Source organism: Trichomycterus rosablanca, chromosome 6 (assembly GCF_030014385.1).
Source record: "Trichomycterus rosablanca isolate fTriRos1 chromosome 6, fTriRos1.hap1, whole genome shotgun sequence".
NCBI lineage: Eukaryota > Metazoa > Chordata > Actinopteri > Siluriformes > Trichomycteridae > Trichomycterus > Trichomycterus rosablanca.
In genome coordinates, this window is record NC_085993.1 from 45,650,419 (window position 1) to 45,673,655 (window position 23,237).

Genomic DNA, 23,237 nt, shown 5'->3' on the forward strand with positions numbered 1-23,237 from the left:
TGCTGGCTGATTGATGGGGCCTACACAGAGACGGGGAAAAGAGTGCTGTCTCTCCGTACATAGTGCTGATCCGCATTGCACTCGTCAAAGTGTAGGTGACAAAATGCATACGGCAGCTTTTTTTGCATTTTCTTCCCTTTTAGCATGTCCAATTGCCCAATTGCGTCATGCTTCCTCTCCACCAATGCCGATCCCCGCTCTGATTGAGGAGAACAAAGCTAACCCACGCCCTCTCCGACACGGCGTGGGTATCAAAGACTTTACATCATTATGTTGATCCTTTCTATTATGTTGGATCTTTCTATTTAAGCCACTAGTCAGAAACGGTAAGGGTTAGCACATGCTTCCTCCAAAACACATTAAAAAGCTGAGATCTCCCACTCAAGATCTAGAACTTTTGAGGGAGAAACACATAAGTCACTGGTTTGCAACATTAGCCTTACAGCTCCTAGGCAAAACTAAACCATCAGACATAAATTAGGAACTTAGGATGAGCTAAATCCTTTCCATCACTAATTAAATCAGCTCCTCCAACCCAAACCCAGTGATGTTACTCTTAGTGCTTTTATCATCTAGCTGTTGTGGACAATAGGGGAGAAAAGAAAGAGGAGAAAAAATGCAAACCGTTATGACAGCACAGTGTAAACGAACAAAAACAAAACAAGTCAAGTGTTTTCTGAAGAGCTGCAAATGGGGAACGGCATGTTACATAAGTGAGACATTAGTGAGTGTTTAAAAGGATACTTGTGGTCAAAAGTGTACCACATTCTAAAGAGCCAGGCACTCTCCTGTTTGGTTTTACTCTGGCCGCCTTGTTGACTTCCATCCTTAAAAGAAAAGAAATGACAAAAACAAAAAGATTCTCTAAGCATGATCTTGTATTTTTCATGTTGCATAATCTTATTTATTCAGTGAAAGCGTTCAAGCTGTCGTCTGGATCACTCTGTATCACTGTGGTTAGAGTGTCTAGCAGCTGTAAATGTTTGTACTTTCTTTTTATTTTTCAGTGAATACATTTAAAGTCAATATATACATATTCACATATAATACAATTATATAATACAACACATTTCCAATTTTGTCTGTGTGTAAACTTTAGCTTTTAAGAAGGTTGGAGAGAAAGTGCAGGGTTCAGCATGTTTAAATGCTGTCATAACCACTGATTTTTCAAACATACGTTTCTTAGAAACCTACGGAAGCCCAGAAAGGCCATGTGTATGTTTTGTTTAAGCTGTCTTCTTAAATGTTTATAAGGTGCAACTATCAAATGAGAATTGGCTAAAATAAAGATGGAACAGATGACTAACAGTTAACCAATAACACATTTTAGACTGTATGATATTACTTTTACATGGTCTTGAGTGAAACTTTTAGAAAATGTTGAATTACTGTGGTCGATGTTTTTGCTTGTAGTCATATACCTAAAGCGCATGAGAAGTAAGAGCATTGCGGTTAGTTTCAAAGGTGTCTCACGCCTCTAGTGAGCTCTGCTTATCTGTTCTTTAAGAAGTGAAACTACCTATCTGAGGTGTCTAAAAGAGGTCATATCAGCTTTACAAACATGAGCTTTACTTCGATGCACAACAAGAGTCAAAAGCTTCTTGTAACTGTTTGAAAAGCAATACAAAGAGGAATTTAAAGAAAGTAAAAAAGGTTAAAAAAGTAAATCATTATCACGTTGTACTGCACTTACCCCTTGCAAGACCTGGAAGCTATCTATACACGCCTGAAGATCCTGATCAGGGTCCACTCCAACTCTGAAAAGAAAAAACAAAAGAAGTTAAAGTTCCGTTAATGTAACAGCTTACAAAGGTTCTGAAGTGCACAACAATTTATGCATTATATGTCAAAAGACCAACTCTGTCACTAATCTCATTAAAAACAATGCAAAGATGGAAAACTCACGGCAACTTATGACAAGTAACTTTTTTATTATCAAGTACTTTACCACACTTTCCAGTTAAATATGACTTAAAATATTTAAACATTTTTGTCCTCTGGAAGTCTTTTGTATTTTGCTCAGGTAGAAAAGGTTTGAAAATAAGGTACTTTGTAACTTCTAAGGTTGAGAGCTCAATGTTCTAAGTGCAGTAAAGTGTTTAACAAGGCTCTGTTCTAGACCTGTTATTATTATTAATAACAGCCATTATTATAACAGCCTTTAGTATATCATTCATAATGATGGTGTAGGCTTCCACTTCTAGGCTGAAAATACAGTAAATACATAACAGTTCAAACAGACTCAGCAAGAAATTGATGAGTGTTCTTAAAACTGAAGTATAAGAGTTAAGACACATGCAACAGTAACCCCATTTCTAGAAAAGTTGGAAAAAACAAGAATATTATCATTTGTTCATTCTCTCGAACCTTTATTTAGCTAACAAAGGCACAAAAATGACTTTGAATAGAGTGAATAAGAGTGAAAAGTTTAAGGATAATTCAAGTTAAAGCATTTTGAAACATTCCAACATTCCACAATAAGTAAACTGGTAACTGGTAACAAGTGAGAATGTCATATTGGGTACACCAGACTCTCCCAACATTTTTGAGTGCGACATCAAATTATAACTGCAATTTTAAAAATACAATTGTTGCGCCCAGGTGGCGCAGTGGGATATTCCGTTAGCACACCAACGCCGAGATTCTGAACTCCTCGGTCCGAAACTCGCGTTGCCACCGGTCGGCTGGGCGCCATCTAGCGGGCACAATTGGCAGTGCCTGCAGCAGATACTAATTGGCCACCGTATCTGCAGGGTGGGGACCGGACTATGTGTGGGGTGGGACCTTCATACACTGTGTAAGGACCCTGATTGGTGGAAGAGACGCCTAAGTAGAATGCATGGGCGAGAAGAGGAGGGCTGTACACGTGTCAGAAGAGGCATGTACAGCGACGTGCTCTCCTCAAATGCAATATGGTATCTCTCAGCAGCAGAAGACAAATGGAGTTCGCTAAATCGGGAGGATAATGCATTAAAAAAATACAATTGTTAGTAAGCCAAAACATAAAACATAATTATATAAATAATATACATAATTACACACACACACACACCTATCTGGTATGTACATTCCTTCTTTTAAAAGCTACAATTACCATACAGATGACGTTTGTGATTTATAGAGTATACAATTACTTACTGTAGTCCATCCATGTGTTACCCCCACTCCTGTATGTTATATATGATATGTGTGTTTATAATACATTTCCAGGGTTGTGCAGTAACAGATATTCTAAGCCAAGTGGTATTTTTTTTAAATCTATTTGAACTACATACACTATATACAACTGCTTTTCACAGATGGGTTTGATAGGTCATAAATAGTTCTAACTGTGCTATTTTTAGTTTGATGTTTTTGTTCTTATATACAGAATGTTAGTGTGAAGACTGATCTGACAACTCTGTGCTAAGTTTCAGACCACCCAAAGAGGAATTCTCCCACACACTTTCAGAATAACCTGCCAATATCCTTCACCTCACACCCTCAGTCACAGACTTAAATACACTAAACTATACTGTGCTGTAAAAGTCACTGGTAATGCTGGTCTAGCAGGGAAGTGGGGGATAAAAAAGCCAGTAAAGTTATATGCAATAAACCCATCAAGCATGTATTATGATTTAAATAAAGAACAACTTTGTTCGAGTGGAAAGAACTTGGTTTACTGTACAAACACAGACGGTTGGATTTGGCAGTAACGTTGGTAAGTTGTTTAGTAGATAGATGGATGGATGGATGGATGGATGGATGGATGGATGGATAGATAGATAGGTTTGTGATTATCAAGTTTTAAGACCTTTATCTGCTTTATCCCTTAAAAAAGCAAGAATTTCCTCTTGAAGAAGGATCCATTATCACTTGAAGAGGGTTAAATGCTGAAAAGTGACCCTACTCCTTAGTAGACCCTATACACTGATATAAATATGGTCAAAAGTACTGAGATACCTACACAAGCTTTTGTGACATGCTATTCTAAATCCATAAGCATTCATACAGTGTTGGGCCCACCTTTGCAAATATAACAGAATCCACTCTTCTAGGAAGGCTTTCTAGAAGATTTTGGAATGTGTCTGTGGGAATTTTTGTCCATTTATCAAGTAGAGCATTTGTGAGGTCAGACAATGATGTTGGACAGTAGGGCCTGGCTCACAATCTCCGTTCTAGTTCATCCCAAAGGTGTCTGATGAGGTTGAGGTCAGGGCTCTGTGAGGGCCAGTCACGTTCTTCCACACCAAACTCACTCAACCAGGCTTTGGGCATGGACCTTACTTTGTGTTCTGGGGCACAGTCATGCTGGAACAGAAAAGGCCCTCCAATAGCTGTCCATATAAAGTGTTATTAATATAAGGTAAATATATATTAAGAGAATTCTGCCCTCAGACCAGATCTGAGTTGAGAAGTATTCCATATTGTACTCAGTACAATGTTAAAATGTGTAATAGTTTTGGGTATTTGCTCATCATCTACTTTGGTATGATACAGTATATGGTCAAAAGTATGTATACACACCTCCTAATTATTATATTTGAGGTGTTTGAGCCACACCGATTGCTGGCAGGTGTTTAAAATTAACAGTATAGCAAATTTAATGCTCACAACGTCCCGGAATCCCTTCACAGTTCCAGCATGACTGAGCACTAACCTTAACCCCAGTGAAAACTGTTGTGATAAATGAAACCTTCCATTGCTGGCCAGGTCTTCTAGGCTAATGTGTCTGACCTCACAAATGCTTTTTCGACTGAATGGGCACAAATTACCTCACACACCTTACCAAAAGATTGCAAGCTGATAATGCCCATGGTTTATAAATAGGATATTCAATGAACATTAGAACACGTGTCCACAGAATGCTGCACAAATTGAATATGCTTATAAATAAAGTATCACACATGTCGGAGGAGGCGTGCTCTCCTTGGATGCAATCTGGTATCTCTCAGCAGCGGAAGACAAAATTGAGTGCGCTAAATCGAGTTGGTAGATGTGATGTTTAAACTCTGGTCCCTAGGTGGCATCCACTATACAAGCTGTGCCACCGTGCACAATACTGATCTGCACAATGCTGACCTCACCTTGTCAGATTACAAAATAGCCAAAAGTATGTGAGCTCCGTTACTTGACTAACCTCTTGTTTGATTGGTGAAATACAAACCACAGTACTGACATTTAAAGCCTTAACTGAATGCACCACTCAGGCTAGACCTTGACAGTACAAAGGGAGGATGAATTTTCCCATTAGCATCCCAGCACACCCACGATCCCTCCCAGGCACTTGATTAGAGACACTATTATATTCCGCTCACTCCAAGTTCTTGTATGATAAGGTTGAAGGCTTACAGCTCTCTGGATTACAGAGGCCTTATTGTCCATCAAGAACTATGAATTATTTGTGCTTTAGAAAACGCAGAATGTAACACAAATTCAAAAACAATTAAATATAATTTAGTTCAGTTTCAATGAGCTATTCATCCAGTACTGAGCGCTTCACGGTTAAAAAAACAAAAACAAAACGAGGCTCAGTCTCTCGGCTCTGATTCACCCCTGTGGTGGGCTGAGCATGTAACAAGCCGCTGTTATTTTTGCCATGTCTGGGGGAGGACCAGTGGAGGCTATGCTAAAAGACTACAGCAGAACAGCATGAGCACTGAGCAGTGACAGTCTAAACAAACCACTAAGCTTAGAGCTGTTGACTGGACACCACACTGTGATCCTGCAGGAGAACGTGAACAAAATATTATCAGCTGGCTTTACCCTGCTTCTTTAAGCACTCTGCCCCTCTTACAAGTACTTCATAATAAAACTAAACAGTAAACACACAGATCATTGCTTTTCTAGCACACATAATGGCGACTGGCAGCACGACACAACGTCATACAGCTACTAATATAGAGTTTCATATCCTGATTAAACAGCTCCATACCACACATACTCATGTCTGTTTGCCATTGTACACTGTTAAATACTTTATAGTTTGCTGAATGTTAGCCCAGACTTTATATCTAATCAAACATTTTTAGTACAACTTACATAAATTATTTAAGTTTTTTTGCTCTACTAAAAAATGCAGAGTACAATGTACTCATTTGAGTACACATTTAAATGTGCTAAAAGATTTAAGAAAAACGCCCACCATTTATGTGTAAGTCTGCTTTTTTTCAGCTTGCTGTTGGTGAATCAGGCAAAAATGATTTACTTGTGTTCGGGTAGCCATTTGTTTTAACTTTTGTAACCTGTTGTAGCAAATTACTTTTTACTTTTCATTTAAGGCTTTTTACAAAAGTAAACTTGTCTTTTGTGAAGTGGAACCTTTGTTAAACTAAATGGACGAACATTTTCTTCCTCATTATGCTATTTTTGAGTAGCATGTACACCAGTCAGATGGGACTTTTTCATCTTCCGTCCAATTTTGGTAAGTGTTGTACTTTACTTAACAATTTTGTTTAAAATAAATTATCTTAATGTTGACACTAAATAAATAATCAAACAGCGCTGCTTTATTTGCCGTGTTTAGGCTACATGCTAGCATGCTAGCCTTCATACGAAGCAAAGAGTGTGCTGGCTTGCTTTATTTTAATCCTTAAATGAATGGTATTAATGTTGATATTAATACTTCTGTTTCTTTGTTTTGTTTTAGAGAGCTGCAGCCAAACGTTAAGAAATCAGATTGCTGTGTGAAACTGAGTGCAGGTTCATGGTTACTGTGAAGAGCTGTTTGTGTTTCATCAGAACTTTATATACAGTTTGTACAGTTTTTAAGATGTTTTCTTGACATATTGTATTTTAAGTAAATACTTCTGAAGTGAAATAAAGAAAAATAATTTTATTATTCTGTCTGTTTTTCTATAAACATTTCTAATTGATATTTAAAACGTAATTAACATGAAAACTAAGAAGAAATCAATATTTTTGTCCATTGAGCTCAAGATATTAAGTAGAATTATTGGGAAAAGCAGTTGGTTTAACCAAAAAAATAAAGTTTAATCAACTTGCCTTTTAGGTGTAATAACTTAATGTTTTAAGTTATGCTAACTCAAGTTTTCATTATACATTACTTAACTTTTTTAAGGCAACCGGTTTCCTCAAATTTTTTAAGTAGATTGAACTTATCCGGGCTTACAGTGTGGGGAGTGATGATGATGGGCACAAAACCAGCTACCTGTTATATCTAGCTCTGTATGTCTTTTTTTTTCTCTTCCTTTTAGCACATCCAATTGCCCGATTGTGTCATGCTTCCTCTCCACCAATGCCGATCCCCGCTCTGATTAAGGAGAACAAAGCTAACCCACGCCCCCTCCGAAACATGGGCAACAGCCGTATGCATTTTGTCACCTACACTTACACACAAGTGCAATGCGGATCAGCAATGTGTACGGAGAGACACACCCTGACAGCACTCTTATCCCAGGCGCCATCAATCAGCCAGCAGAGGTCGTAATTGCATTAGTTCTGAGAGAGACCCTATCCGGCTTAATCCCACCCCTTTCTGAACAACAGGCCAATCGCTGTTCATGTGGCCGCTCAGCCCAGCCGGCAGGCAGAGCTGAGACTCGATTCGATGTATTCGAGATCCCAGCTCTGGTGTTCCAGCGTGTTTTTACTGCTGTGCCACCTGAGCGGCCCCCTGTATGTCTTTCTAACCACGTCTTCAGTTCTTTAAGTTTGTCTTTATTATGCTAATAGTTTAACTGATGTCATATTTAACTTAAGTCTTAACAGTTGTGTAAAAGTGGTAGAGTAGCAAAGTAAGAATTTCATTGTACAGTGTAGCTGCCTGTTCACTGTGAATATGACAATAATCTTGAATTTTGAATTTTCAAATGGGAATCCTTGTAATGTTTTGGGTTCCTTATGAATACAAAAGACACTGAAAATTATGATGTGGGGTGTTACACCACTGTGAAGTGTTCAAACACGTAAGCTTGAATCTTAGCAAATCCACACAAACACAGGGCCGGTAAAACACGCTAGAACACCAGAGCTGACATTTCAAACTTGACGGTTCAAATCTCAGCTCTGTTACCGGCAGGCTGAGCACCCACACAAACAACGATTAGCTTGTTGTTCAAAGGTCAGATGGGATTCCTCATGACTGATGCAATTACGACCTCTGTTGGCTGATTGATGTCACCTGCACAGAGACGGGGGATAAGGTGATTAGGGTGTGACTCTCCGTACACAAAGCTGATCCACATATGAACTCGCCTAGTGCAGGTAAAAAGATGAAGCCGGCTACTGCACACATGTTGGAGGGGGCGTGTGTTAGTCTCGGCTCTACTCAGTCAGACTGGAGGTCAACATCAGTAGAAAGGAAGCATAATGCAATCAGATGATTGGATACAACTAGATTAGGGGAGAAAATTGGGGGGAAAATGCACAAAAAAAAAAGTTAAAAAAAATACACACAGGCACCCAGGTGGCACAGCGGGATATTCTGCTAGCACACCAGTGCCGAGATTCTAAACTCCTCGGTTCCAAACTCGGCGTTGCCACTGGCAGTGCCTGCAGGGCGGGATGACGGGCTATGTGGGTGGGGTCTTCAAACGCTGTGTAAGGACCCTGATTCGCAGATAGAGAGGCGCCTGTGCAGAGTGCATAAATGAAAAAGGGTTCCGCTAAGGGCTGTGTGTGGATCGGAGAAGGTGTGAGCAGCAATATACCCACCTCGACTACAATCAGGGATTCACCAGCAGCGGAAGACAAATTGACTGCACTAAATTGGGAGAAAATGCATAAATACAATAGAAAAAAAACACACACAAACAAAACTGGCAAAACAAATCTGTGCCCAACTCATGCCCAACACTGGCAGGCGACGAGAAGCGGCCACAGATTGAACATGTATCAGAAGGGATTGGGCAAGCAGCAGTAGATTTACCATTAATAATTGTAAATGACTAAGAAAAAGGTGCACATGTGCAGGGAATCTTCCCCTCTATTTCGTTTTATTTTGGTCTCTGTCTGTCTGCAGCTGATGTTAAGAGCCAGACGAATCAGACAGTGTGGATCAAAGGACTAGAGAGGAGCTTCAAGATTTAAAAGCTTAGCTGACCCAGAAACAAAAGGTCACAGAGAAGAAAGACAGTAGACTGGGAGGCCGTGCTGTGCTTTTGTGATGAATCCGACAAGGGCACATCATATTTTCTACACATAGGTATTTACAGCATCCATAAACACTGCCATACCCAACCCCAACAAGCCTTCACTAGGTTGGTAACAGTGCAAAAGATTAATAAAGAGAAAGAGTGAAAGCTAGAGAGGAAGTGCAAGAAATTACGAAAGAAAAGAAGAGACCCAGAGGAGAGAGAAGAACAGAGTCAGAGAAGTTTATATAGGAAAAGAGAAGCTTGTTTACGGTTCCTCCAGGAAGCAGGCCTGCAGGCAGGGTGTGTGAGGAATTAACAGGTCCCTAGAGGTCAGAAGAGCTGGAGAATACAAAGGCGGTCAGGGGCGAGAGACGGGGACTACGAAAATATGCAGAGCTAAAGAAAGTGTCAGAGGAAGTGAAAGTATAGTGTTAAGCCACACCCACACACTCAGACTGAAGGAATTCTGCAGAGAAATGTTAAATGGTAAAGGGACAGGATGAGGATGGGCCTGCAACCTCAACATATACACTGCATAATAGGTCAGCCATGGTTACCAAAGAATACACCCTGAAACACAACAGCACTGATAAAGAGAGTGAAATAAGCCTCCTTCACACTTAAAACCAATGTAAATACCAAAATACCCTTCCGGTAATTACACAGCTTTGTGCCATTCACAAGCTGGCTATACACGAGGAGGTACCAGGTAGCACCTTTTCACAACTGACACTGTACATGTAATAGAGTTTAAAATGTGCTCGTGTTTTGAGTAGGGATGTAACGATGCACCACAAGACAGTTAAAAATCGGTGCACATGTGCCACGATTTGAATCGTTTTTTCATTTAAGATGAATCGATATTCACTTTAAACAGCAGAGGGCACTGGCGTTATTCACCTCGCCAGGTTGACGGCACTTCACAAAAGTGCCAGGTAGGATTTTCCAGCCAGATTTATTTATGTGAGGATACTTTCTTTATTTGTATTATTCATTTATTTATATAATGTTGGATTTGTTTTAAAATTTCATTTCAGTTTTTTTACACAATAAGCATTATTTGGCACAGTTTGTACCTACCTGAGAAATAAAAGGGCATTCATTATTTAGATAAATAAAAGATAAGCACAAAGTGTCAGAGGAAGAGAAAGTATAGTGTTTAATAACACCCACACACTCAGACTGAAGGAATTCTGGAGAGAAATGTGTGGTAAAGGGACGGGATCGGGATGAGGATGAGCCTGCAACCTCAACATATACACTGCATAATAAGTCTCCACACAATACACTGACTATGCTGGTGCTAAGACAGCTATTATTACTAAAGAACACAGCCTGAAATACAACAATACTGATATACTTAAAACCAATGTAAATACCAAAATACCTTTCCGGTAATTACACAGCTTTGTGCCATTCACAAGCTGGCTATACACGAGAAGCTACCAGGTAGCACCTTTTTACAACTGACACGGTACATGATCAAAAGAAATTCAGCTTTAAAATGCGCTCGTGTTTTGAGTAGGGATATAACGATGCACCACAAGACAGTTAAAAATCGGTGCACATGTGCCACGATTTGAATAGGTTATTCATTTAAGATGAATCGATATTCACTTTAAACAGCAAAGGGCACTGGCGCTATTCACCTCGCCTGGCTGACGGCACTTCACAAAGTTGCCAGGTAGGGGATTTTCCAGCCACATTTATTTATGTGAGGATACTTTCTTTATTTGTATTATTCATTTATTTATTTAATGTTGGATTTGTTTCAGTTTTTTTTACTCAACAAGCATTATTTGGCATAGTTTGTACCTACCTCAGAAATAAAAGGGCATTCATTATTTAGATAAATAAAAGATAAGCACAAATACAGTATTTAATTTTTTGCATATTGTTTATGCATTTTCTCCCCTTTTTAGCTCGTCCAATTGACCGATTGTGTCATGCCCATCCCCGCTCTGATTGAGGAGAATTAAGCTAACTCACACCCCCCTTCGGCACGTTGGCAGCATGCCGTATGCATCTTATCACCCATACTTTGACGAGTGCAGTGCAGCTCAGCGTTGTGTATGGAGAGACACACTCTGAGAGCACTCTTTTCTCATCTCTGTGCAGGCGCCATCAATCAGCCAGCAGAGGTCATAATTGCACCAGTCATGAGAGAGAGAGACCACATCCGGCTTAGTCCCGCCCATCTGAACAACAGGCCAAACGTTGTTCATGTTAGCTGGCAGGCAGAGCTGAGCTTTGATACGATGTATTCGAGATCCCAGCTCTGGTTCCAGTGTGTGTTTTTACCGCTGCGCCACCTGAGCGGCCTTCTTCCTGCAATTTTAGGGGAGTTTTTCCTTGCCACTGTCGCCCTCGGCTTGCTCAATAGGGGTTTTTTTGTCTGTTGGTCCTGGATTCTGTAAAGTTGCTTTGAGACAATGTCCATTGTAAAAAGCGCTATATAAATAAATTACTTGACTTATAAATCATCTTTACATAACATAAGTCGGGTTTTAAGGAAACCAACTGCTGAACTGAACGTAATCAGAAAAAAAAACATAGCAAAAATAGCAAAAACAATTTATTGGGAGTTAATACTCAAAAAAAGTATTGGAAATCTTCATAAACGCAGAGACGAGAAAAATTGAGAAGAATTTCTATTTCCATAACCACAACCAAAAGAATTTCTACTACTATAACCATCTGGGCTTCACCTGCTGTTCAAAGCTTCACTTCATTAAACCTCCACCAGAGCAATCCCTTCCACAGCTGTTCAACATCTCAGCTGGCACTGCATGAGAACTGGCTGAATAAAAGTGCTATTACTCATTACAATCATTTATCTATTTCTCACAAACCCAACACAGCTGCATGAAAACTTCAGAATGCATGAGAACTCAACAGAGTCAGTAAATGAGTAGCCACATATGAATGTGAAGCCTGGACACTGGATGATACATTTAGGCTTTTTGAAAACAAGTGTATAAAAAAAAAACTGCTAAAAATCTTAAGGAGGAGGATGATGACCACTGAGCAATTTACAAGATTGGCAGAACAGAAAAGGAGCTACTGAACCACATTAAGCCCTGCAAGTTACATTATGCCTAGTTTACACTACACAATTTTTGCCCTGATTTTCGCTCGGTGATCGAAACTCGGCTCTCAATCGCTATGTGTGAACTACTCAACAACTCGATCTGAGCGGCTCGCCGAGTGCTCGCCGACCGAAGTTATAGATCTAGCATGTCAAATATCTGGATGTGAGTCAGCCGACTGGCAATGAGTGCAGTGTCGAACAGCCTCGCTCGCCTGCGATTCCAGTTGGTGATGGATCGTGTAGTGTGACACCCCCTATCGCCGATCAGTCGTGTAGTGTGAAAGCCACACCGACTCCTGATTACAAGAGATCCAGTTGTGTAGTGTGAACTGTACAGCGACCTGACGACTTGGAAAGTCGTGTAGTGTGAACTTGGCATTACACTGGGCATGTTTTATTTATTTATTCATTTATTTATTAGGATTTTAACGTCATGTTTTACACTTTGGTTCCATTCATGACAGAAACGGTCGTTATTCATTACACAAGATTCATCAGTTCAAGGTTAATGTCAAACACAGTCATGGACAATTTTGTATCTCCAATTCACCTCACTTGCACGTCTTTGGACTGTGGGAGGAAACTGGAGCTCCTGGAGGAAACCCACGCAGACAAGGGGAGAACATGCAAACTCCACACAAAAAGGACCCGGACCACCCCACCTGGGGCTCAAACCCAGGACCGTCTTGCTGTGAGGCATTTACAATGACAGGTTGTGAATCTGCTCCTGCTTGCACAACCTCTGATCAAAGAGAGACAGACACCACACGCCCCCTCCGACAAGCGTCCAATCTGCGTCTACTTCTTAACACCCGCCACACAGAGCCATATTGTGTACAGAGAACCACAGTGGACTTCGTGCTACTCCCACCAGCACAGTTATCTAATAACTTGGACAGGATTAATGACAAACAGTATGTTTAACTGCACTGCCCCTAATTCCTTTAACTGACAATATGGTCACTGGGACTGGGAAATGTGCACATCTAAAAAGCATGTCAAAAATTATTGATATGGAACAATGATGATATATAAACTCAAAATGAGCTGTTAAAATAGCAGAGGAAACCCAAATAAATAAAACATTGTGCGCGTTGAGCCAATCCCTAAGCAACCCCACCACCACCACCAGGTGTGTCACCAAGTAAAGAGCCACAGTGACGTTACCTGAGATATCCCCACAGCTTCAGCAATCGCTCCTTCTCTGAGTCTGAAGCCTGGCCGACCCTGAGCACAGCATTGCAACATTGTGATTTACAGTGTGTGACCTTTTACAGTTCAGATTCAAAACATGACAGAACATTACAGTAACAATTTAATACAACAGACCAAAGTCTGGATTTAAAAACTGCAGAATTTCTGCATTATTTAAAAGTAGGAATGTGAGAATGTGAGACTTTCATATTGCAAAAATATTTCTTTTTACTAACCAGGCAAAAACAATACCAGTATGTTTTATTCAGTGTTATTAACGGCTTCATCTTGTTCAGAAAACCCACAGTAAAATTTGTAAAGGTGGCATTTTCTTGGTATTGAAGTTAGGGCTGGACGATATGGCTAAAATTTATATCACGATATAACTCCTAATTTCGGTCGATACGATATAATTCCGATATTGATATGAATAATACAAATGTCAGAAATTAAATTGGTCAAAAACTCTGTTATATGGGTTCTGGTTTCATTCTGTGTGTTGCAGTATCATGTCCCCCTGTTCCTGGTATGATGCCCTACTTTTGGGTGTATTGTCCTCCTTTTTGTGACTATGAATGTGGCCACCCTAGGCTAGTGGCTGTTGATCCAGTAGTGTTTTGGTCACTCACTCATTTACCTATGGCAGTGAGTGCCATGTGGAATTACATCAAGCCAAGCATAATAAGCTTTTTATTTTTTCTCATTTTCCCTGTGAAAAACTAAAATATAGCCTATAACCTTAACAGAATTTCAAAGATATTCCTTTGCAATACTTGATCATTTGATTGCAAACTTGTGTGTACTGATGAGACTCATCTGAACCCCAGAACATGCCAGTGTGAATGCATGGAAAACAAATTTAAATTTTCTTTCAAGAATATGATACATTCTGACCAACACTATTAAGCTAAATCAGCATTGAAAATTGACTTTACTTTTAATAGCCTTCTACATAGAAGTGTTATTTAAATGCTATTAAATTGTTTAAAAAAAAGAAGAAAAAAAACCGCCCAATTTAGAGGAAAACCGCCCAATCTGGCAACACTGGAACGCAAATATCCCGTCGTCGAGCGGCGCCACAACTAATAAGAAGTAGTAGTAATAACTGGTATTAGTACTCAGTAGTATTAGTACTCAGTACTAGTACTTCTTCTGTAATAGTGTTGGTGGTTGACATTTATGTTGAGTGTGTAACTGCACTGTTTTGGTGGAGAATTACTCGCTTGAGGTGCGCTGTTGAATTGCGTCCCTGTGGGAACACCTGCGTGCAAAAATGCTTCCGCAAAAAAGTAACACCGGCAAAGCGGCCACCCCCTGGCTCTGCCCCTGACTGTGGATGCTCGTTCACTCACAGCTGTTGAACTCATTTAGCCGCTAATATCCACCGTGTTGTAGCGGAGTGTAATCAGAGCGGTAACGCTGAGCACTGGCTTCGTGCCTGTGGCGTACGTCATCACACACTGACGTAAGCGTATCGATCGAATTTGTTTAAAAATCATATCACCGTTATTGAAACATTTTCTATCGCGATATATATCGATATCGAATTGTTGTCCAGCACTAATTGAAGTGCAATTCAATGATTAAGACACACACAAAAAACAATACTGACGGCGCCCAGGTGGTGCAGCGGGATATTCCGCTAGCACACCAGCGCCGAGATTCTGAACTCCTCAGTTCGAAACTTGGCACTGCCACCGGTCGGCTGGGTGCCATCTTGCAAGCATAATTGGCAGTGCCTGCAGGGAGGGATGACCGGACTATGTGGGCAGGGTCTGATTGGTGGATAGAGGCGCCTGTGCAGAAAGCAAGGGAGGAAAAGGGTTCCGCTAAGGGCTGCGGGCAGGTCGGAGGAGGTGTGAGCAGCAATATATCCACCTCAACTGCAATCAGGGATCCACCAGCAGCGGAAGACAAACTGACTATGCTAAAAAAAAAAATATATATATATATATATACATTTTGAAGTCGGCCATTTTGGATCCAACTTTAGTTTTTTCAATGGGAAGAGGGTCATGTGACACATCAAACTTATTGAGAATTTCACAAGAAAAACAATGGTGTGCTTGGTTTTAACGTAACTTTATTCTTTCATGAGTTATTTACAAGTTTCTGACCACTTATAAAATGTGTTCAAAGTGCTGCCCATTGTGTTGGATTGTCAATGCAACCCTCTTCTCCCACTCTTCACACACTGATAGCAACACCGCAGAAGAAATGCTAGCACAGGCTTCCAGTATCCGTAGTTTCAGGTGCTGCACATCTCGTATCTTCACAGCATAGACAATTGCCTTCAGATGACCCCAAAGATAAAAGTCTAAGGGGGTCAGATCGGGAGACCTTGGGGGCCATTCAACTGGCCCACGACGACCAATCCACTTTCCAGGAAACTGTTCATCTAGGAATGCTCGGACCTGACACCCATAATGTGGTGGTGCACCATCTTGCTGGAAAAACTCAGGGAACGTGCCAGCTTCAGTGCATAAAGAGGGAAACACATCATCATGTAGCAATTTCAAATATCCAGTGGCCTTGAGGTTTCCATTGATGAAGAATGGCCCCACTATCTTTGTACCCCATATACCACACCATACCATACATTTTTGTGTTCCAACAGTCTTGGAGGGATCTATCCAATGTGGGTTAGTGTCAGACCAATAGCGGTGGTTTTGTTTGTTAACTTCACCATTCACATAAAAGTTTGCCTCATCACTGAACAAAATGTTCTGTGTAAACTGAGGGTCCTGTTCCAATTTTTGTTTTGCCCATTCTGCGAATTCAGTGCGCCGATCTGGGTCATCCTCGTTGAGATGCTGCAGCAGCTGGAGTTTGTAAGGGTGCCATTTGTGAGTAGCTAATATTCGCCGAAGGGATGTTCGACTGATGCCACTCTCCAGTGACATGCGGCGAGTGCTACGCTGTGGGCTCTTGCTGAATGAAGCTAGGACAGCCACTGATGTTTCTTCATTAGTGACAGTTTTCATGCGTCCACATTTTGGCAAATCCAACACTGAACCAGTTTCACAAAACTTGGCAAGCAGTTTGCTAACTGTAGCATGGAAGATGGGTGGTCTCGTCTCGTAGGGTGTCCTGCATTGAAATCTGCTGCAATGACCCGGGTACTGCGTTCACCAGACATCAACACAATTTCTATCCGCTCCTCACGTGTTAACCTCTGCGACATGTCAATGGCTGTAAACAAAGAGAAGCTTGTAAATAACTCATGAAAGAATAAAGTTACGTTAAAACCAAGCACACCGTTGTTTTTCTTGTGAAATTCTCAATAAGTTTGATGTGTCACTTGAAAGCCACAGGTATGTGATTTGATATGCATCTTTTAGACAGTGCAGCTATGTTGACTTCCTGTTTATCTTGAGAAAATGAAATAAACGAGTTCTGCTTTTTGGCCAAGAAAAAGTTCTTATTTCCTTCAACATATGTTTAGTTCTTTATTCTGCTCCTCATAACATTTCGACTTCTGCAAATAATCACACTTAGTAGCTTTTGGTGAATATTCAGTGGTGGCACTTGTGAAGATTTGCTTACTGGGCCTGTCTTTCCATTTAAAAATGTGCATTTACTATGCATTTAAGTTCCAGATGTAACCTTAAATAGTTCTTCAATGTGAAATGGAAGATATTACTGCACTCATCCTGACTAGCGAACAACTTTATTAGAGAAAGTTTTGGCGGAATACTGACATGCACCATATTTACAATCATGTTTCAGTTTTTAAAAGATTCTATTCACAGGGCACTCTTTATTAGATTTTTTTTTTTTACTTTTGTGCCCTGTGATGGACTGGCATGATCTTTGTTGGTTGGTAAAATTGAGAATGAAATGGAATTTGCCTGAAAAAATGCATAAGCTAATAATCCAACGTTTTTTTGTTTTTTTTTCAATTTCCCCCCCAATTTTCTCCCTAATCTAGTCGTATCCAATTACCCTGATTGCATTACTCTTCCTCTGTACCGATACAACCCTCCACTGCTGACTGAGGAGCACCGCAACTGATACACGCCCCTCCAACACGTGTGCAATACCGACTGCATCTTTGTGTACGGAGAGCCACACCGTGGTCATCGCATTATTCCTTGACTTTGCGCAGGCGGCATCAATCAGCCAGCAGAGGTCGTAACTGCATCAGTTATGAGGAACCCTGGTCCGGCTCGTTGTTCATGTAGCCGCCCAACACAGCCGGATGGCAAAGCTGAGATTCTAAACGATGTGTTTGAAATCCCAGCTCTGGTGTGCTAGCGTGTTTTACCGCTGCGCCACCTGAGCAGCCTAATAATCCAACTTTTAAAAAAGCAACATTCCTCAATGAGCAAATGCAATGATTAGTTGTTTTCTTCATTTATAGTAAAAAACATCATTTAAAGATTTAGGAACTGCAGAGAAATCACTGTGTGTAAGGACCAAGGCCAAAGACTCTATACTTTAGTACTACTATAAAGTACTAAATACTGATCACGTAGACAATACTGCATTAAAAACTTGAATGCTTTTGTTATGGATCACAATGTGGACTCAAATGCCTTAACAAACCCTTAATTAACAAAAGTAATAAATCTTAAAAGTGAATAAACCCTGTTTCTCGCTTTATTCACAAACGACTTTAAACTGTACTATGCAGAGCAGAAGCCACGTCAACAACGACTAGAACTGTCACCACTTTCTCTAGGCTTAAGCTCACCTGGAACCGAGTTAAACACAATGGAAATGTGTAAAGTCATTTTGACTTCTATACAAGACTTTTATAAGCATAAACCAAAACAAAAGGTGTTATCTTCCATTATTGTACTGTTTTATATGAGGTTAGATGAAGTACAAATATAAGAAATATATTACAAAGGTCTATACTAATTTAAAATACAGTACATGTATACCTTTTTAATTACCAAAAAGCAAATAATGAAATTTAAGAGTTAATGAAATTAAATAAAGACAATCCAATAATACACACCCTTGCCCATCCCAAGGCTCTTACATGCTGTTCAGACTATCCACACACAGATAAACAATGTGTGTTTTTTTTTTTACATCAGACCTAGGATCCCTTGAGTAGACATTTTCCACCTTATGTCGCAAACAGATCTGGAGCTCTGGTCTTTTCCACATTTCACCTCTAGCTCTGAATCAGCCGTCTGTGTCCTCCCAAAACCCTGTTTACTGAGGAAACAAAACCTCCTGAAACAGTGAGGCAAGTCCGAGCAGGTTTAACCCCATCTGGGGCACAGAGAGGATTCCTGGCTCGAATCCAGAACAATAAAACGTTAGTCTTACTTCTTTAGACCAGCAGACACTCACAGGCTAGACAATCCTGCAGCCAGTAAAGAACCATAAACATCAGCTAACTCACAAAATATTGTTATAGCTTTTTCAATCAGCTTGAAATTTGCAACTGCAAATGAACAATATTTTTTTACTGATATTATGTTCCAAACACCCCATAATTTATTCACTTATTTTGGGGTCTCAGAGACTCCAGAGCTAGAATACATGATTAAGAGGCAATATTTAGATAGATTTTCATGTTTTTAGTTTCTGTTTTGTTTGGTTTTGAGGGTACAGCTGACTCACGCACACATGTGCACACACACACACACACACACACACACACACACACACGCGAACTCACACACAACCCTTTACAAACTTTCCAACCTCCCTTCCCCTCCCCTCCCCTGGTTAATCTGGTTAATTTTGAACTCGGTGTAATTGTATTTTACCCACCCAACATGGGTCTCTGGAACCCCATAGAACAAGGCAGTAAAATCAATGCCACGGGTTAAACATTGGTAACGACTACAGAAACATATTGGGTGTAGATGTTTGTAGAACAATGTACTGTATAATGCAGTAAACATCAAATGTGGGAAAAGCTTAACACTGGAAATTCAGAACTTATATGTGTGCTTATGCTATACGTGATGGTACTGCACTAAAACATTACTTATTAAAATCACGCTGGGCTAGGTTTTAATGAACAAAAACAATAAGTGACTAGATGCACGTTTTCTGTCACATTATTGTTCCAATGTAAGCAAGTATTCAAAATATCCATTAGGAAAGTCAGTTTTCACCACAGTAGAACCTCACAGACCATTGACCTATAACTACATTATTGCTTTCACTTTAGAGGATATTTAACTAAAGTAACTGAATTATCCTTTAATTCTGAGCCATGCTGCTCAGGCTGAACTAAAGTAATGGTACATTAGTAAAACTGGTCTTCTTACTGATACTGGGCTTCTTTTGTGTGGATTTTCCAATGAACGGCAGTTTGTTTTAATTGCACATTGATCAGTCTGTAGTGGTGCTGAACATGAGGTCTAGTAGAGGGCAGACTGTACTTATTGGAGCTTCGATACAGTATGGAAAAAGTTTCCAGCTGCCACTGGCAAATCAATTCCATCACTGATTTTGAGACTGACTAGGGGCACTAAAATGGACATCTCAAAGTTTTAAAATAGGATTCACATCAGTTTCAGAACAAAAATCAAAGTGAGGAATAAGGCACAATGGTGTGTGCTGTTATTTACATTGCATAAAGACAAGAACAAGACCTAGATTTCTTTAGTTCTTTGAGTTTATATATAGTTCAGTATATACGTATGTAGTACATCTGTTTCTCTGCAGGCTTTGTTAGCCTCCTTTCATGCTGTTCTTCAATGGTCAGGACCCCCACAGGACCACTACAGAGTAGGTATTATTTGGGTGGTGGATCATTCTCAGCACTGCAGTGACACTGACATGGTGGTGGTGTGTTAGTGTGTGTTGTGCTGGTATGAGTGGATAAGACACAGCAGCACTGATGGAGTTTTAAACACCTCACTGTCACTGCTGGACCGAGAATAGTCCACCAACCAAAAATATCTAGCCAACAGCGCCCCGTGGGCAGCGTCCTGTGACCACTGATGAAGGTCTAGAAGATGACCAACTCAAACAGCAGCAATAGATGAGTGATCGTCTCTAAGTTTACATCTACAAGGTGGACCAACTAGGTAGGAGTGTCTAACAGAGTGGACAGTGAGTGGACACGGTATTTAAAAACTCCAGCAGCGATGCTGTGTCTGATCCACTCATACCAGCACAACACACACTACAGTAGATGGACTACAGTCAGTAATTGTAGAACTTCAAAGTGCTTATATATGGTAAGTGGAGCTGATAAAATGGACAGTGAGTGTAGAAACAAGGAGGTGGTCATAATGTTATGCCCGATCGATGTATAAATACTAAACAACTGATCATTTTGTTAGTTTGGCAGGGTTGTGTTCAACTCTGTACTGATGATACTTCAGAAATAAGAACTGATACATTTTTAACCTTGCTATTCTTGTTGTTCTTCATTCTATCACTTCTAGCTGCAGGATGGCAGCAACTCGTACCCCCAGCAATTCAACAAGTAACATGTGCACAACCCATTGTTAGAAACAAAATCTTTTCCATGTAGTACAAACACTGGGCATGGGAGGAAACTAAATCCAGACTGGATTCAAAGACTGTGAGCCAAAGACTGTCAGCCAAGGCTTAGGCAACAGGATTATCCAAGCCCTGCTACTTTTGGAAAACAGACGAAGCTTGAAAAGACACGGATCTGCATGATGTGAAGAGCCTTACCAACAACATGCACCATCTCATTCAAAACAGAACCAGATCTATTATATCTGATACAAGAAAGAGAACAAATGGTGTCAGATTCCATTGCTGCATTATTAATACAGTGATGTTAAACCCATCTTTCATAACATCTGTTGACTTGCAATATCATTTAAAGCATCAAAGAATCACAGATATTAATGCAACTGTTACAGGTTTTGTTTGCACTTTAGAATCTCCTGCTTGATTTAATCTGGCATAGCGCCGTGTGATAGTCACCCCCCTCCCCTTTGATCTCCCAATGTACTTATTTCCAACTTCCGACTGTGAATCCACTGCAGCTTGCACAACCCCCGATCTGACCGAGGAGAGCCGGACAGCCACACGCCCCCTCAGACACATGTCCAATCTGTGGTCACTTTTTATCACCCTGCTAGTGTTGGATTTTCACACAGAGTCTTATCATGTAAGGAGATCCCCATGCTAGACTCCATGTGAGAAGTATAAAATCCACAAGGGGGAAACATTCGATTTTGCGGAAACAGTTATTTCAAATGCACTTCAATTATCTGATCATAGAAAATCTCCACAGAAGCCCATGGGTATAGTTAAACTACTGTCTCAACGGGAAAAAGCTGCTAAATGATACGCAATGGTGTGTATTTACTCCCTTTTGATACCAGAGATGGCATATACAGTGTATCACAAAAGTGAGTACACCCCTCACATTTCTGCAGATATTTAAGTATATCTTTTCATGGGACAACACTGACAAAATGACACTTTGACACAATGAAAAGTAGTCTGTGTGCAGCTTATATAACAGTGTAAATTTATTCTTCCCTCAAAATAACTCAATATACAGCCATTAATGTCTAAACCACCGGCAACAAAAGTGAGTACACCCCTTAGTGAAAGTTCCTGAAGTGTCAATATTTTGTGTGGCCACCATTATTTTCCAGAACTGCCTTAACTCTCCTGGGCATGGAGTTTACCAGAGCTTCACAGGTTGCCACTGGAATGCTTTTCCACTCCTCCATGACGACATCACGGAGCTGGCGGATATTCGAGACTTTGTGCTCCTCCACTTTCCGCTTGAGGATGCCCCAAAGATGTTCTATTGGGTTTAGGTCTGGAGACATGCTTGGCCAGTCCATCACCTTTACCCTCACCCTCTTCAATAAAGCAGTGGTCGTCTTAAAGGTGTGTTTGGGGTCATTATCATGCTGGAACACTGCCCTGCGACCCAGTTTCCGGAGGGAGGGGATCATGCTCTGCTTCAGTATTTCACAGTACATATTGGAGTTCATGTGTCCCTCAATGAAATGTAACTCCCCAACACCTGCTGCACTCATGCAGCCCCAGACCATGGCATTCCCACCACCATGCTTGACTGTAGGCATGACACACTTATCTTTGTACTCCTCACCTGATTGCCGCCACACATGCTTGAGACCATCTGAACCAAACAAATTAATCTTGGTCTCATCAGACCATAGGACATGGTTCCAGTAATCCATGTCCTTTGTTGACATGTCTTCAGCAAACTGTTTGCGGGCTTTCTTGTGTAGAGACTTCAGAAGAGGCTTCCTTCTGGGGTGACAGCCATGCAGACCAATTTGATGTAGTGTGCGGCGTATGGTCTGAGCACTGACAGGCTGACCCCCCACCTTTTCAATCTCTGCAGCAATGCTGACAGCACTCCTGCGCCTATCTTTCAAAGACAGCAGTTGGATGTGACGCTGAGCACGTGCACTCAGTTTCTATGGACGACCAACGCGAGGTCTGTTCTGAGTGGACCCTGCTCTTTTAAAACGCTGGATGATCTTGGCCACTGTGCTGCAGCTCAGTTTCAGGGTGTTGGCAATCTTCTTGTAGCCTTGGCCATCTTCATGTAGTGCAACAATTCGTCTTTTAAGATCCTCAGAGAGTTCTTTGCCATTAGGTGCCATGTTGGAACTTTCAGTGACCAGTATGAGAGAGTGTGAGAGCTGTACTACTAAATTGAACACACCTGCTCCCTATGCACACCTGAGACCTAGTAACACTAACAAATCACATGACATTTTGGAGGGAAAATGACAAGCAGTGCTCAATTTGGACATTTAGGGGTGTAGTCTCTTAGAGGTGTACTCACTTTTGTTGCCGGTGGTTTAGACATTAATGGCTGTATATTGAGTTATTTTGAGAGAAGAATAAATTTACACTGTTATATAAGCTGCACACAGACTACTTTTCATTGTGTCAAAGTGTCATTTTGTCAGTGTTGT

The 23,237-nt window shown here is 40.6% G+C and overlaps 1 protein-coding gene across 1 annotated transcript in view; it reads right to left on the bottom strand.

Moving 5' to 3' along the window:
* Positions 1 to 23,237, bottom strand: part of slc9a7 (solute carrier family 9 member 7) — an 87,923-nt gene that overhangs the window by 15,197 nt on the left and 49,489 nt on the right. The window contains exons 14-16 of the mRNA XM_062998154.1: positions 13,336 to 13,395; positions 1,694 to 1,757; positions 745 to 827 (exon numbers count right to left, since the gene is read on the bottom strand). Of these exons, the coding sequence (XP_062854224.1) occupies positions 745 to 827; positions 1,694 to 1,757; positions 13,336 to 13,395 (207 nt within the window). The remainder of the gene's footprint in view (positions 1 to 744; positions 828 to 1,693; positions 1,758 to 13,335; positions 13,396 to 23,237) is intronic.